This window comes from Notamacropus eugenii, chromosome 3 (assembly GCF_028372415.1).
Source record: "Notamacropus eugenii isolate mMacEug1 chromosome 3, mMacEug1.pri_v2, whole genome shotgun sequence".
In the NCBI taxonomy this organism is placed as follows: Eukaryota; Metazoa; Chordata; class Mammalia; order Diprotodontia; family Macropodidae; genus Notamacropus; species Notamacropus eugenii.
Window position 1 is genome coordinate 98,017,086 of NC_092874.1, and position 16,628 is coordinate 98,033,713.

Consider the following 16,628-nt stretch of genomic DNA (forward strand, 5'->3'; position numbering starts at 1 on the left):
TGTATTTATAATTCCCTGTGTGGACAGCTCCTGCCAAGGAAATTTCATCTGAAAACTTCTGAACCTCAATGGCTCCCACCACAGGTATATGTGTAATTTTTGATACCACTAGAATTAGCTACCAAAAGCATAATTGCAGCAACATTAGTCACAATTCCATCAACAGAAAAATGCAGCTTTATTTATATAATTCTCCTGGAATTTATGACAGAGCTGGGTACAAACTTACATGGAATCTTTTTTAAGTTTATTTAAAAATTTTTTCTAACTTTTTTTATTTTGAATTTCAAATTATTATCCTCTCTTCAGAGAAAGCAAGCAATATGATACCCAATATATATGTGAAGTCATTCAAAACATTTCCATATTGATCATGTTGAGGAAAAAAAAGCAAGAAAAAATAAGGTGAAAAAATATGCTTTAACCTGCACTCAGAATTCAATCAATTTCCTCTCTGGAGGTAGATAGCATTTTTCATCATGAGTCTTTGGGAATTGTCCTGGATCATTGTCTTGATCAGAGTAGCTAAGTCCTTCACAATTGTATTCTTAGAGTATATTTGCTGTTACTATGTACAATGTTCTCCTGGTTCTGCTCATTTCACTTTGCATTAGTTCATGTAAGACTTCTCAGGTTTTTCTTAAACCATTCCACTCATCATTTCTTATAGCACATAGTATTCCATCACAATAAAATACCACAACTTATTCAGCCATTCCCCAATTGATGGCTATCCCCTTAATTTCCAATTCTTTGCCACCACAAAAAGAGTTTCTATCCTTTTTTCTTTTTCTTTGATCTCTTTGGAATACAGAGAATATCCCAAAGAGTAGTGGGTCAAAGTGCTGGGTCAAAGGGAATGCACAGTTTTATAGCTCTTTGAACATGGTTCCAAATTATTCTCCAGAATGGTTGGGTCAGTTCACAACTCCACCAACAATACATTAGTGTCCCTATTTTCCCCCTCCCTTGCTCCCAGCATTTCTGACATTAACTACTTTGAGTCTAGTCATCTAGTCACTTTCGAATCTCCAATGTTTCTCTATCTTCTCCCCAAGAATAACATGAGATGCTTTATCAAAAGCCTTATTGAAATCTAGATAAACACATCTAGAGCATTCTCCTCATGTACTTATTTTGTAATCCTATCAAAAAAAGATATTAAATTCATCTGGAGTTGCCTATTCTTGGTGAAGTAGGCTCTTTGTATCACTGATTCCCTTTCTAGGCATTTGTCAACTCTCTCTTTAATGATCCTTTGTCAAAATTTCCCAGGAATCAAAATCAATCTCACTGGCCTATAGGTTGCAGACTGCATTCTTTACTTTTTTTTTTTTTTTAAATCAGGACAACCTCTGCCCTTCTCTAATCTTATGATACCTCTCCCATTTTCTCATGATCTTTCAGATATTGCCAACAGCAGCTCAGCAAATCATGTCTGCCAGATTTTTTTAGGACTCAAGAGATAGATTTCATCTGAGCCAAGGTGTCTCAGATACTTAAATACTGACTTAAATACCTCAAGGGTACATATCCTCTTACTGCCTCCAATCTTGTTTTGGGAATCAATTCATCAACTCTTAGCAATTTTTTTCATCATTTTCAGTGTAAAATGTTTTCCTTGGCAGAGAAAATAGAAACAAACTAAGAATTGAAAAACTCAAACCAAGAAGCATTAATTAAGTACCTATTATGTGCCAGGCACTATGCTAAGCTCTACATAGACCTCTCTTTTGTACCCATCACACCCTTTGGCATCAGTTATTTGTGTACTTTTCTCTCCACTCCTGCCCATATATCCTCCTTCTTACTTTCCCGATACACAATGAGATTGTGAACTCCTTGATACTAGAGTCTTGGTCATATATATTTCCATCTTCTCATACAGCCACCTTAGCACAGTGCCTTACTCATGCGTTGATGGAACTGTATTTAAAAATATAAAAATCAGTCTTAGCTCACAAGCTCTACAAAAAAAAAATAGTAGCCAGGCTGGATTTGGACCTGAGGCTGTAGTTTGCCTGATGCCTGTGTAACCTCTTAAGTGTAGGAGATCCTTCTAGCAGTGAAGATGCCAACTACTCCAAACTTTCTCATCCTGTGAGATTTTCAGCCATGTTATTCAGCAAACAACATCAGAGGTCCACTCAAATTTTCTCTGATTCTTTCAATATCTGGGGGTACCAATATACCCCTGAGAGGATTCACCTGTCATAACTTTTACATCACCTTGGTTTTCTTTATTGTTAATTTATTTGTTTTCAGTGTTCTACAATCACTTCCATAAGTCATAGATTTTCTCCCCCTCCCTCCCCAAGATGGCATGCAATCTCATAGGAGTTCTACACATACATTCTTATTAAACTCATTTTCACATTAGTCATGTTGCATGGAAGAATTAAAATGAATGGGAGAAATCCTGAGAAAAATCAAAACAAAAGAAAACATAACATAAGAGAAAAGATTCTGCTTCATTCTGTGATCCAATTTCATAGTTCTTTCTCTGGGTGTGGATGGCATTTTGCCTCAAGAGTCCAGTGACAATGTTTTAGGTCCTTGCATTGCTGTGTATGGCTAAGTCTACCAGAAAAATTCCTCCTGCACTGTGGCTGCTACTGTGTATAATGTTCTCCTGGTTCTGCTCCTTTCACTTAGCATCAGTTCATATAAGTCCTTCCAGGCCTGTCTGAAGTCTTTCTGTTCATCATTTCTTATAGCACAATAGTATCTCATTCATTTATATACCACAACTTTGTTCAGCCACTTTCCAGTTGATGGGTATCCCCTTGGTTTCCAGTTCTTGGCCACCACAAAGAGAGCTGCTATAAATATTTTTGTACATGTGGGACCCTTTCCCATTTTTATGATTTCTTTGGGATATAGTACTAGAAGCGACATTGCTGAGTCAAAGGGTATGCACATTTTTGTAGCCCTTTGGGCATAGTTCCAAATTGCTCTCCAGAATGGTTGGATCAGCTCACAGCTCTACCAACAATGAGTTAGTGTTCCAACTCTCACATCTTCTCCAACATTTATCATTTTCCTGTTTTGTCATGTTAGCCAGTCTGATAGGTGTGATGTGGTACCTCAGAGTTGTTTGGATTTTCATCTCTCTAATCAATAGTGAATTAGAGCATTTTTTATTTGGCTATAGATAGCTTTAATTTCTTCCTCTGAAAACTGCCTGTTCATATCCTTTGACCATTTATCAACTGGGGAAATCACCTTGTTTTTTTTAAGTGATTATAGCAGACTCCTTAAAGACTTGACTGATTTTTTTCTTTCCTTTTTTTCTGTTTAAAAAATTATACTCCCAAATCTTCTCTCCTCATGTTTTCCAGATGAGTTTGTTTTCTAAGTCCAAGCACATAGGTCACACTTAATACATGTTTTTCTGTTAAGTTCCCAAAGATCTCATGCCTGCGTGAGATCTTTCTTCCGGACATGAATGAATGAGGCGGGAGCAAAGATGGTATGCACTCCGTTTATTCTCAGCTAGCTCAGAGTATATATAGGCATTCTACTTCCACTTCCATACATGCCAGAAGGTTGTAAACACTGTGTGCTGAGCTTGCGTGCTTGGCTGTTGTTGTTCTTGCTCAAGATAATTGTGAAGGTTGGTTATTGCATAAGGGTGGTCCATCATGTGAGTCATGCAAGAACAAGTCGTCTCGAGAGATTTCTCCCGAGGGCATCATGACCCTGATAACCCGAGAGTTCCAGACCCCTTACATTTTTCAAAATAAACTTTTATGGATATGTTTTGTTTTTACATCACCTACATTTTTCCCTGTAGCCTTCCCTCTCCTAGAGAAACATTTCACATTTTTTTTTTAAAAAGAGAAAAAACAAATCAACAAAACTGATCGATACATTGTATAAAAATGTGACCAAATGTTCAGTGTTTCATTCCTATGGAACTCTACTAAGCCCTGTCCCAACTTTCTGCAAAGGAGACAGGAGAGGTGTGCTTCCGTGATCTCTTCCTCTTCCTCTTTTTTGGTTAACAAGTGATTTGATTCCATTCAGTAAACATTTAAATACCAAGCACCACCATGGACCATGCCAAGCGCTGGAGATGAGCACTGACGTCAAGGCGTTCCCAAGCTAAGGGGGCAAACTACATGGAAGCAAACACACAAAACAAGCTACGTGCAGAATAAAAAGGAAATAACTAACAGAGCGGGACTGAAAGTGGGATCAAGGGGGGTGGTTATCGAATTCACTCACCTTACCCACTTCCTAAGGGAGAAGTGGCGGGCTCTAGATGCACAAGGAGGCACGTTTCTGGTCGTGGCCAGTGCTGGGGGTTTATTGGTTTATTTGTTGAGACCCAAAGGTGGTGGGCGTGGGATGGGAAGGGGAGAATAACGTATTTTCGTTTATTGAAAAAATAAAATTTAATCTGGTGTAGCTTCAGGTCTTCCCAGGCTGAATGAGGTCCCCTGGACATCCACAAGCGACTCCAGGACCAGCCAGGTGATGTAAGAGACTTTTAGCGATGCCCCGAGTACCCCGGAGGAGAACCCGGGCTGGATGTCTGGTCCAGGACTCCTCCGACACGCCTTCACTCCTCCACCCCGGAGGCGGCGCTGTGGGATAGGATCCCCGCTAGGTGGCAGCGTCCCAGGCTGGTGCGGAGCTGCAGTCCCAGGATGCACCGCGTGTACCCGGCAACTGCCGTGGGTTGCGAGCGGAGATCAGCTGGGGCCGGGGGCCGGGCCCGGGCTCTGGTGCTCAGGCGCCGGGGGCAGCCCAGCTCGGGCCGGCCCTCCGGGGGCCCAGAGCGACCTGGGACGAGCTCGGCTCCCCCGCTGCGGCCCCTGGCTCCGCGCCGACGGCCCCTTTCCCGGCCGGACGTCCTGGGCCGGGCCGCCGGCGGAGCGGGGCGGGAGGAAGGGGGAGGAAAGGCCGGACCCTCTGCAGCCTTCCCCGCCGCAGCCTTCTCGGGGCCGGCTCCACACCGGGGGCCATGGCCGCGGCGGCGCCTGCTCCGGTGAGACGCGGACCGGGCCGGGGAGCGGGCGGGCGGGGGCAGGAGGGCAGCCTCCTGCTGTCCCCGAGCTGTTGCGGTCCTGGCGCCGGAGACCCTCGGGCCGTGTGGGGACGGCGAGATGTCTAGTCCCTCCCCTTGGCCTGGACCCTGAGAACCGCCCGGTTCGGATAGGCGGTCACCGGGCTAGCCGAGCCGCAAGGGCACCCCATCTTGGGGTCGGGGATGTCGAGGCACGGCGGGGCGGCGCGTCCTGTCCTCGAGGAGCTGATGGGGGGCCGGGGGGCGGGGGGCGAGCTTCAGGAGCAGCTGACGAAGGTCAGGTTCTGGCCAGTTGGGCCGGTCCGTAGAGTTCGGGGGCTGCTGGGTACCCGGCAAAGTTCGGCCTCTGTGGGCAGAGAGAGAAGAACGGGAAGTTAGGTAGAAGACGAGACTTAAGGGGCGGCTGAGAGGGTGATTGCCCTCTTGTAGGTAGTTGAAGGGTAGCTGTTTGGGGTTTTTTTGCAGCATTTAACCACTTTTCAAGCACTTATTGTAGGCGCTATTTAACCATTATTGCCCCCAAACCCCAAGAAAGCCTGTTACCGAGGCTGCGATAGGCAGTTTGTCAATTTATCGAGCTTATCCATCAGCTAGCATCCTCCCTTCTCTCTCATACCCGTGTGTGTATGTGTGTATCCGCTTATACACGTATGGATATGGATACCGTGAGGAGGGAGAAAGCGTGTGGCCTGGGAAAGCCACTTAATTCGTGTACCCCAGTTTCCTCATTTGTAAAATGATGCGGTTGGATTAGATGGCTTTCAAAGCTTGTCTCAGACACTTGTGTGACCCTGGGCAAGTCACTTAACTTCTGTTTGCTCGTTTCCTCGACTGTAAAATGGGAATAATAATAGCAGCAACCCCTCAGGGTCGTTGTAAGGATCAAATAAATATTTGTAGAACATTTATCACAGTGCCTAGAATATAGTAGGCATTATAATTGCTTCTCCTTTCCTCTTTTGAGGGCCATTCTAACTGTAGGTCTACAATCATGGAATGCTGCCTATGCTCTCAGACTGGTTCCATGTTAAGCAAGAACAACTAATAGTGACCAAACCTGACAGTTTATGCAACATTCTTGTGTGTGTCTGTATGCCTGCACATATGTGTCTTGGACCAATATGGAACACTGGACAATCAGCTGGGCTCAGAATTGAACAAGAAGAGGGCAAGATGGATTGCCTTTTGAAATTTACCAAGTTCTTTTGATTACCCAAAATTTCTACCTAAAACAAAAATCCAGTTTTTTAAACACCAGTGATCTTCTGTGATGCTATATGGCTACATGTCATGGAAGTTTATAGTTTCCAAAGAACTGAAGTTGAGGATCACCTCAAAAGCCAGTGGAGAGTTACACGGTATGTGGAAACACACTGTGATATATTACAAACAAAGAATTAAACAAGAGAAGAGGTATAAAGGATATCTTCAAAGACACATAATTGAAGAAGTTTGGCCAGTAAAACAGATTGAGGGAAAAACTGATGACTAACCTACATAGTGAACCTCTGAAGACAGATTTATGGGAGACCAAAGATATGAGCCACAGGGTAGGCAGGCACAGATGAGTTTCTTTCTGCATTATTGGAGGGTAATACCACATCTACATTAATCCTTCTGTTCCAGTGCTTAGCACAGTGCCTGGCATGTAGTAGGTAATTAATAAATGTTTATTAATTGATTGTTCAGAGTACTAGAAAAATTAGTGAAAGGAAGTGATATTAGAGATTTCTGCTAAAATTATAGTTTATGGATCCATTAATCATAGTTCCATTTGAATACAGAAGAAAATAACATTTTACTTAATGCTCACATCTTGTTGAGGTAGGACAAATTTTACAGTTGAAACTAAGATTCCGAGAAGACTTGGCCAAGGTCAAACAGATAATTATTGGTCTAAGTAATAAATAAGAAAACTACAGGCCCGTATTACTACCTATCTAAGTTTTCTGATGTCTAGCATGATGTTTTCAACTATATTTCATTGGAAAGCTATAAATAAAACTTAAAGGTCATGAGAGACTTTTTTTAAAAATTGCATTTGATAAAATCAACATATAGAAACCAGTGGCATACCACTGATAACTAACATTATCCTTATCCTTATGTGTATGTATGTATATATATATATATATATATATATATACATAATATATATTCAAATGTATTGTGTATTTTTTTTTACATAGTTATGAGTGAATGTATAGGAGAAATTGTGGTGTAGTGAATAGAGCTGACCTCAAGAGTCAGGAACTTGGGCTCAAATCACTCCCTTCAACACATGCTGGCTGAGTAAACTCAAGCAAGTGGGTTAACCTCTCAGTGTCCAATGTAACTCTCCAATCAACATTTATTAATCATGTACTGTGTATCAGGCACTGTGCTAAGTGCCAGATCCTATATAACAAGAAAATACCCATTTGCATTTGTAGAGGAAATTTCTCATATGGAATTCCCTACATCAGAGAAATCAGGTTTGATCCCTTCCCACAATCAGTGAAATAAAGTCTTCCATATCCTTTCTCTCTTGCCTACCCCATTTTGTGTCGCTTTTTAAAATCTTTTCCATATTTCTCTTTTTTTCAATGGTTATGTGCACCATTGCCTTTGATATATACAACCTGTTTAACTATTGCTTAGGCAATTTACATTTACACTGTCTTCAGTTTTTCATTAGTTGGGATTTTTAAATTTTAAACTTTATTTGTGACTTGTTTTTTATACCACGTCCTTCCCCTGTCCATCAGCAACAGTGAGCCCTTATTTGTATCAAAGAAAACCTGTTAAGCAAAACCACCTGACCAAAGCTGATGGCAAAGGTCTATGGTCCTTTACATCTCTTTTGAGAGGTTACTTCACCACTTTTTCTCTAGTCAGGCCAAGACTGGTCATTGCAATGGCTGCTTGTAGTGTTTGTTATGTTAATGTAATCGTTGCAGATTTTATTATTTTTTAAATTATAGACTTTTTGTTTTTATATTACTTTCATTTCCAAATAGTATCTCCCCTGTCACCCACAGTCATCTCTTATAACAAAGCAGGAAAAAGCGCAGTTCAAAACTAATCTGACAAATCTTACATTCTATGCAATAATCCACATCTGTAGTTTCCTATCTATGCAAAGAAGGAAAGGAAGTGTATTATATTTCTTGTTTAGAGCCAAGCTTGGTTAGTACAGTTTTGTAGTACTCCATTTTGATTTTCTTGTTCTTTCCCTTTAGTATTTCTTTCCATTTCTTGTTCTTTCCAGTGCTGCCTTTGGTTCTGCTTAATTCATTTTCCATCAGTTCATATAAATCTTTCCATGCTTTTCTGTGTTCTTCAAATTAATTGCCATTATTGGAATAAATTTGTAGCCCTTCTTTGAAACAAATTGCAGAATCTCTATAAGAACAGCAATGGCATTGGTAAAACTCAGTGTCAATATGATGCTTATAATTCCAGGTCCCAGTGAAGTTTGATGATGTGGCCATATATTTCTCAGAGCAAGAGTGGGATATCTTGGATGATTGGCAGAAAGATCTTTACAAGCACGTGATGAGGGCCAATTACTCAACCCTGGTTTCCTTGGGTAAGTTGTATTTACTAAAAAATTTTAAACACTCTGTAAAATTGGAGGGCACAGTGGATAGAGTGCAGGACCTGGAATCAGGAAGATTTATTTTCGTGAGCTGGAATCCAACATCTGACAAATACTAACTCTGTGACCTGGATAAGTTACCTAACCCTCTTTGCCTCAGTTCTTTTATCTGTAAAATGAGTTGCAGAAAGAAATGGCCAACCACTGTAGTATCTTTGCCAAGAAAACTCCAAATGGGGTCACAGAGAATCAAACGTGACTGAAAAACTTCTGAACAACAACAACAATGGAATTGATGGTAGCTATCCAGGTTCAGGAAGGCTCGGTGGTTAGCCTGTAGTTGGGTCTGCTAGGGAAGCGTGATACAGTGCTTTATCTTCTAGGAGCCTCTGATTGTAGAAAACTAAGCCTTAGACTGATAAAATAAGTAAGAAACTATTGGCAAATAAAATGCCAAAACTTTAAAATGAAGAAATCAGCTTAGTGGTATATATTGTACATACTATGGGAATTCTGATAAGTGAGAGATTAATGTTTATTGGAATAGAGGAAAGCTTTGTGAAGGGATAGGATTTTATTGTCAATGAGAATGAGGAAGGACTTTTTGAGATGGGAGAGCATTCAAAAAAACCAGAGGCGGGGTACGTATGTTCTCTCTCTCTCTCTCTCTCTCTCTCTCCCTCTCCCTCTCTCTCTCTCTCTCCCTCCCTTCCTCCCTCCCTCTCCCTCCCTCCCTTTCCTTCTTCCTCTCTCTCTCTCTCTCTTTCTTTCTCTCTCTCTCTCTCTCTCTCTCTCTCACACACACACACACACACACACACACATACACATTGACTTGGCTGGTATGATGAGTTCGTACTGAGGAATAATAATCAATACATACTTTCAGACCAAATACCCAAGGAAAATAAATTATTTTTATGTGACCTTTTTTGACAGACTATACCATTCCCAAACCAGATTTGATATTCCGGATTGAACTAGGAGAAGTATTATTTGTTGGGAACTGGGGAGATTTGGAACAAGCAGAAATAGGAGTCAGCCTGAATGCTTACAAGCATTTCAACTTGAAAGTCACTGAGAAGAAACTTTTTAGGGGTAAGTGAGAACAAATCAGTATCACTTTTCCCAGGCTACAGTTTTGAGAATTTCATGGGATTCTCAGGGGTTCAGGGGTTCCATACCCCTTGAACTAAAATTTCCCATTATTCTGAGAACTGTTATTTCTATTATATTGATTAAGTGAATATTCCTCCATTTTTTCTTGTCATATTTAGGGAATCTGGAATTCTTAACTCTAAAAATTAAAAATGTTATGTGTTAAAGGCACATGGGGTGGTTAATGAATGCTATTTCATGTTGGCTTTTCCTTCCCAGTGGACCATTGGCCAGGAGGCCTCTTCAGAGGTGTCAGGCATGCAGCCCACAGTACACTGAGTACAGTCTAAACTAGACTGAAATACTTAACCAGATAAATAAAAGTAAAACATAGATAACATTTCATTTTAAAACTAAGTCAATATGTGGCCTTTATATATTGATTAGTGATCCCCATTTCTATTTGAGTTTGATGCCAGTACTCTAGAACACTAATATTTTGCTCCCAAAATAATATAACTGGATTCTATGGGTACCTGGTCAGCTCTACTAGTAAATCATATATCTAAATCAAAATAAGATCAAAGCTATAGCTAAGACTGTAACAATCAAAGAAAAAAGTTTGAGCCCTATTGTATTCCTTTTCCTAGGGAAAACAAAGTAGCTGATAGTTTCACCTAGGTTAAGCAATAAACAGGATGCTTTATCCTGATTAAAGGGAAAAGAATAGCCTTAAAGACTTGGGCCTAGGAAATGATGGAATTATAATATCACTGTAAAGAATTATGTAGACATAAGCTATTATTAATACTGCTGGCATTAGGTTGTATTGATAATAATAACAGTGATAATAGGTATACCTTGTAACTGTGGTTACAAAACAGTTTTACATACATTATGGCGTTTAATTCAATTCAACAAGTAAAGGGTTTTTATAGTTTGTACATTTACTTATTTTTTACTTATTTGTACATTTATTTATTCTTGACTGTTAAGTGTAGAAAAGTTCAGAGAAGTTAAATGACTTATCTAAAGTCACACAGATTTAAGTGACTGGTTCATTTTGTGGACACATAGCCAATATTCTTTTTCACTACTTATACTATCTCAACTTTGATTTAAAATATGGCATTCCACCTTCCATTTCAACAGTTGCCACTGTTCCTTCTTTTCTCATAATTTTTAGCTGGGGAACATCTTCCATATCCATGTGGCCATCTGCCCTAACACAAGCCTTCTTGGCAAAGAGAGTAAATATCCTCAGTTAACACCTTTGGTTTTTTGATAAGCTTCTTGAAAACCTGGCGGTCCATTTGTTCTGTCTTTTAGGAAATCTTTCTTAAGCAGTGGTGAAAACGGGAGGAATATAGTCCCCAAAACTCTCTACCTTTCCATAGAGCCTAGACAAAGGTTAGGGCCCATATGCCTCTGCTTCTAAGAACTCATCTCTCATATTTAGTATCTTTAGTAGAATGACTGGAAACAATATTAAAATGCATTTTTAAAGGGGAAAAAAAAAGTCTGTACAACTTGCAGGTTTTGCCATAGGCCAAAGAAAATGTAACAGCGATGTATATTGTCAAAATACCAGTTTATTATAACCCATAGCCTTATATTCTCTGGATTAATCTGTTCAGCTAATAGGGTTTGACTTATGTTATTAGACACATAGAAACCTTAAGTCCTTATTTTTGTCTGTATTATCTCTGAGTATGTTTTTCACATTTAAATTGGACCCCAGCAGTTTGGTTTTATTTGGTTAGTGTTCAGGGATTTGGGGGCAAAGTCACAATTTCTGTGAAAGAGACCTAGGTAAAGTTAAAAGCTGGATTACCAGGTTGGCTCAGAATAGATTTTCTCAAGCTCAGTTGTAAAATGGGGAAATCTCTACTTCACTCTAAGGACAAGTAGTGATGGAATCTTTTCTTTTTAATTCCAGGGAATCATGGAACTGCAAGAACAAAAAAGGAGGCAAGTGATTTAGATAGTCTTCAAAGTCAGGGCTCAGAGGAAAGGAAAGCAATTTCCTCCAAATCTTGTCAAAAAGCCACTGTAGAATGTCTGTGCATCCCAGGCACGAAGACTCCAATTCCAAAATTAGAGAACTCCACCCAGAGTGGCAGATATGAGAGCCACAAAACCTTCAGCTCACCCAATCACCAGGAATCTCCCTTAGGGCAAAAAATTTGCTCTTACCCTGTCTTTGGGAAAAACTTCCAGGCAAAAGGGCATGTAGTGAAACCCCATGGCAACCACACAAAGAACAATCCATGTACATGCTCAAAATGCAAGGAAAAAGTTAGAAAGCAGTCTAACTTACATTTGCATTACGGAAAGAAGTGCTTCCAGTCTAGTGAATGTGAGAAGAACTTTAGCTACAGTGTGAACCGACATTATCGTCAGTTCATTCCTGTGGGGAAAAAACTATTCCAGTGTTCTGAATGTGATAGAAGCTTTCGATGGGAGGCTGGTTTGAAATCCCACCAGAGCCTGCACAGTGGAAATGGACAGTTTTCTTGCAATACATGTGGCAAGGTTTTCATTCGGAAAGCTAGGTTTATCACCCATATCAAATTACACACAAGTGAGAATCCTTTCCATTGCCCAGTGTGTGGCAAGAGGTTCTTTAAGAGGAAGTACCTCCTCAGACACCAGCAGCTACATTCAGGAAAGAGGCCCTTCCAGTGCCCTGAGTGTGGTAAGACCTTCTGTCGAAAATCCTACATGAAGGCCCACCAGCGCTTACACAGCACAGAGAGGCCATTTGCCTGCACGCAGTGTGAAAAAGACTTCACTCATCAGTATAAACTCACTGAACATATGAGGGTACATAGTGGAGAAAAGCCTTTCCAGTGCCCTGAGTGTGATAAGAGCTTCAGTCGAAAGTCCCACATGAAGGCCCATCGACGTTTACACAGTAGGGACTGGCCTTTTTCTTGTAGAGAGTGTGGCAAAGGCTTCACCCAGCGGTATAGACTTACCAGACATATGAGAGTGCACAGTGGAGAGAAGCCCTTCCAATGCACCGAATGTGGCAAGAGCTTCCGACAGAAGGCAAGCCTTCTTCATCACCAGCTTATGCATATGGGAGACATAGCCTTTCTCTTCAAGTGCCCAGAGTGTAATAAGAGCTTCCACCAGAAGAAAAGTCTGCTCAACCATCAACTCATGCACACAGGTGAGAGACCCTTTCAGTGCCCCAAGTGTGATAAGAAATTCCGCCTCAAGGGCAACATGAAGGCCCACCAGCGCCTACACAGTGGGATCAGACCATTCTCCTGTGGAGTGTGTGGAAAGGGCTTCACTCATAAATCCAAGCTGACCAGCCATACCAAGGTACATACGGAGGAAAAGCCTTTCCAGTGTCCTCAGTGCAATAAGAGCTTCTGCCACAAGAGGAGCCTAATTAATCACCAGCTGGTACACACAGGGGAGAGACCCTACCATTGCCCTGAATGTAACAAAAGCTTCTCATCTAAGGCCTATGTGAAGGCCCACCAGCGAATACATAAGGGAGAGAAGCCGTTTTCCTGTAGTGAGTGTGGCAAGAATTTCACCAATCAGTTTAGGCTCACAGAGCACATCCGAGTGCACACTGGGGAAAAACCCTTCCAGTGCCCTGAGTGTGACAAGAGCTTCCGTCAGAAGAGAAGCCTTATCAACCATCAGCTTGTTCATACAGGTGAGAGACCCTTCCAGTGCCCTGAGTGTAATAAGAGCTTCCGCTGGAAGGCTGGGATGAAGGCCCACCAGCGTCTCCACAGGGGTGAGAGGCCATTCCAGTGCCCTGACTGTGACAAGAGTTTCTCTTTGAAGGCCTATCTGAAGGCCCACCAGCGAATACATAAGAGGGAGAAGCCATTTTCCTGTAGTGAATGTGGCAAGAACTTCGCTGATCAGTTTAGGCTCACAGAGCACATCCGAGTACACACTGGGGAGAAGCCCTTCCAGTGCCCCGAATGTGATAAGAGTTTCCGTCAGAAGAGAAGCCTGACAAACCACCAGCTTGTGCACACAAGTGAAAAACCCTTCCAGTGTCCTGAGTGTAGCAAGAGTTTCCGGTGGAAGGCTGGAATGAAGGCCCATCAACGTCTGCACAAGGGGGAAAGGGTGTTTTCCTGCAGTGAGTGTGACAAGTGTTTTTCTAAGCAATCTAAACTTGACGAACATATTCGAGTTCACAGTGGAGATGAGCCCTTCTAGTGTTCTGTATGTGGCAAGCTTCCATCAAAAAGAAAAGAAAAGAAAAAGAGCCTTGATAACTACCGGGCCCACCAGTGCCTAGCCTAAATCGTGAGACACTCTTCTCCTGCAAGCAGGGGAGGCAAAGGCTTCTCCCAGAAGTTAAAGCGCTTCCACTGCATGGGCTCACCCACTAGGGTCATGCCCTTGAGTTTCCCAAGTGAACCAGACACTGACCTTGGAAGCACTTTGGACCAATAACAGGGTCACTGGAGCTGAGACAGAATTGACAACATCAAGGATGTCCTTGAGCTTCCAGAGCGTTAAATCCCTCCTCACATTTCCTAAAGCACTTTGTCTAAATCTCTCCACTGCCTCTATTACACTCTCCTTTGTCTATCATACTTATATGTGCATGGGATCCCAACCTTCCCCTCTACTTGCACACCCCTGCTCCTGAATGTAAGCAGCTTGAGGGCAAGGACTGTTATTTTTTATCTTTATATCCCCAGCATCTAATGCAGTACCTTGCACACAGTAGACACTTAATAAGTGTTTTAATTGAATGTGGCAGAACTTTTGGCTGTCTGATGAACTACTGCAGCTGACACACAAGCCTGGGAGGTGGAAGTCCAGAACTGAGGGCTTTTGTTATGCAAAGATGATAGGCCACCTAGTAAACTTTGAAAATTCACATGGCAATCATGCTTCCTGTTCATTGCTGGAAAAAAATCATTTGGTGTCATAATCCAGTGCCTGCTTTTTTCATAGTACAACTGGGAAACTTCTCCAGCATATACTGAGAACACTGTGAAACTGGAACTCAATTGGGAAATAAAAAACTAGCTAGGGATAGAATCCTTTACCTGAAGTCTGGAGAATAGAAATGTTATATTTCTGTTATATTGTGCCTGACTTCTCTCCTTAGGCCTATAACTCCTATTGAAAGTAGTGGTGGACAAGCCACTTCATGTTTAGGTTCCACTTAAGAGGTACAGAAAATAATGATACTCTAACACTAAAGACTTAAGAAGATTTGTTCAAAGGATGCCTAGAACCAGGCACAGTTCAGTGGTCTCTTGCTCTAGAGGATACATGGCAGGCCCTGAATTGATGCAAAGTTTAAAAAAGCCATGCCTCATCCTGATTACTGGGGACACAGTACACCCCATAATTAATCTTTTAAAAATGCATAATAGATTTAGCAGACCCACTCTCCCATTTTCTGAGTTGATTCAATGCCCCTGGGTCAAGGGATTGTACAAATCTGGCTGGATATAACACTACTAGCAGTGCCTTTGACATATATGGGACATTCTTGTGCCCAGTCCTTAAAGACAGGCAGGGGCTAAGAGAAGTTTGTAACAGGTGACTCCCATACCTTCTTTTGGAGGGGACTATGAGCCAAGAGAAGCTAATTCCTGGTAAACTATAACTTAAGCAGAAAAGCAACTACTTGGAATATGAACATGTGCAGTCAGTCCAGTAATACAACTATCTTCCATAGTCCCAGTCCTTAATTGCATTAGACTTACATTTAGGAGATATAATTAAGAGAGTCATAAATAGGTAAGGTTGTCCCCTGCTGGTATTACGATTGCCTATGGCACCATAGACATCAATCAGACCATAAAGTCCAAGGTCTGGGATCAAATTTTTCCTCTTATTGGGTTAAAGCCTGCATTGGGACTAGAGCTAATAGAGGTGGACCTTGAACCATTTCATCATTTGCCATCTTTTGACTCCATCTTTAATGCTAATATCTGCTGGTGGAGGCCCAGGCTTGTATACTTAGGTTCAGCCACTGGGGTTCTTTCAGGTATGGTATATAGTTCCTTTTGGGGGCTCTTAAAATTGATGCTTTTTTTAAAAATGCCACAACCATTTACTAATATCTCTCTCCACCCATGGAACCCTGCCTTACAACAAAAATGGTTAAACATAAACAACTGTTTGGCAGTGTATTCAGCTTTCTGAACCCATAGTTCCCCACCTTTACTGAAAACAAAGTATTTTGTCATGTTCTTAGGGCCAAAATTGGTCCTTGTAATCTTGAGTTCTTCCTTTTAGTGTTACTTTGATTTGCATTATTGTAGTCGTTGCGTATATTGTGCTAGTGTTGCTTACTTTGTTTTGTCACTTTGTACAAGTCTTTATGTGTTTCTTGTCTTTTACAGTGCAACAGTATTACATTACAGTTCTCTGCAACAATTTGTCCAGCTGTCCCCATTCAATGAGCATGTACTATTTCCACTTTTTTGCTACCACAAAAAGCACATTTTCTTAAGTGAACTTTAAACCCACAGCAAGTATAAAACCAAATGCTAACATAAAAACTCCTAACGATATCACACATAGACTTGCTAGGGGCACAGGTGAAATCAGTGTCTTTGTATTCTAAGGAGAAGAGCCTATCAGGAACAAGAGTTCATAGTAGTTTGTTTTAGGACAGACATTGCTGTCTGATCTTGGTTATAATTTAAGATTCTGCCATTCACTGGCAAAACTGCTAAACTATCTGCAGAGCAGGGGTAATGTCATCCAAGAAGAAGAGATTAATTCAAATGTCTGTCTTGTCCACTCACTGTCTTTTCAAAATTTTAGGTTCTCATATGGAAACAGGAAATCCAATCCAAAAATAGGGCCAGTGGGGTAAGGGCCACAACCTATCAAAGCTTCTGGGACTGAACTCATGCCATTGGATTTACCGACTTTCTGGATATTGCCTAAGTA

The 16,628-nt window shown here is 41.3% G+C and overlaps 1 protein-coding gene across 4 annotated transcripts; it reads left to right on the top strand.

The window, feature by feature from the left end:
• The first annotated feature begins 4,652 nt into the window (after positions 1-4,652).
• LOC140533080 (uncharacterized) lies at positions 4,653-16,108 on the top strand. 4 transcript variants are annotated; one of them, XM_072652411.1, is made up of 5 exons: positions 4,861-4,996; positions 6,017-6,393; positions 8,480-8,606; positions 9,555-9,713; positions 11,653-16,108. In XM_072652411.1, exons 3-5 carry the CDS (start codon positions 8,573-8,575, stop codon positions 13,914-13,916), a joined length of 2,457 nt encoding a protein of 818 aa, XP_072508512.1. In that variant the 5' UTR covers positions 4,861-4,996; positions 6,017-6,393; positions 8,480-8,572; the 3' UTR covers positions 13,917-16,108. The 4 variants fall into 4 exon arrangements, with proteins under 4 accessions (XP_072508511.1, XP_072508515.1, XP_072508512.1 ...); XM_072652412.1 differs by having other exon boundaries at positions 4,923-4,996; positions 6,000-6,393; XM_072652410.1 differs by lacking the exon at positions 6,017-6,393 and having other exon boundaries at positions 4,653-4,996.
• The last annotated feature ends 520 nt before the right edge of the window (positions 16,109-16,628 follow it).

Excerpts from the sequence above, each read along its gene's own strand:
- LOC140533080 (XM_072652410.1), top strand. The coding sequence starts at position 4,973 with ATGGCCGCGGCGGCGCCTGCTCCG. Across the intron at positions 8,607-9,554 it reads CTCAACCCTGGTTTCCTTGG|ACTATACCATTCCCAAACCA; the intron begins GTAAGTTGTATT and ends CTTTTTTGACAG. Across the intron at positions 9,714-11,652 it reads TGAGAAGAAACTTTTTAGGG|GGAATCATGGAACTGCAAGA; the intron begins GTAAGTGAGAAC and ends TTTTAATTCCAG.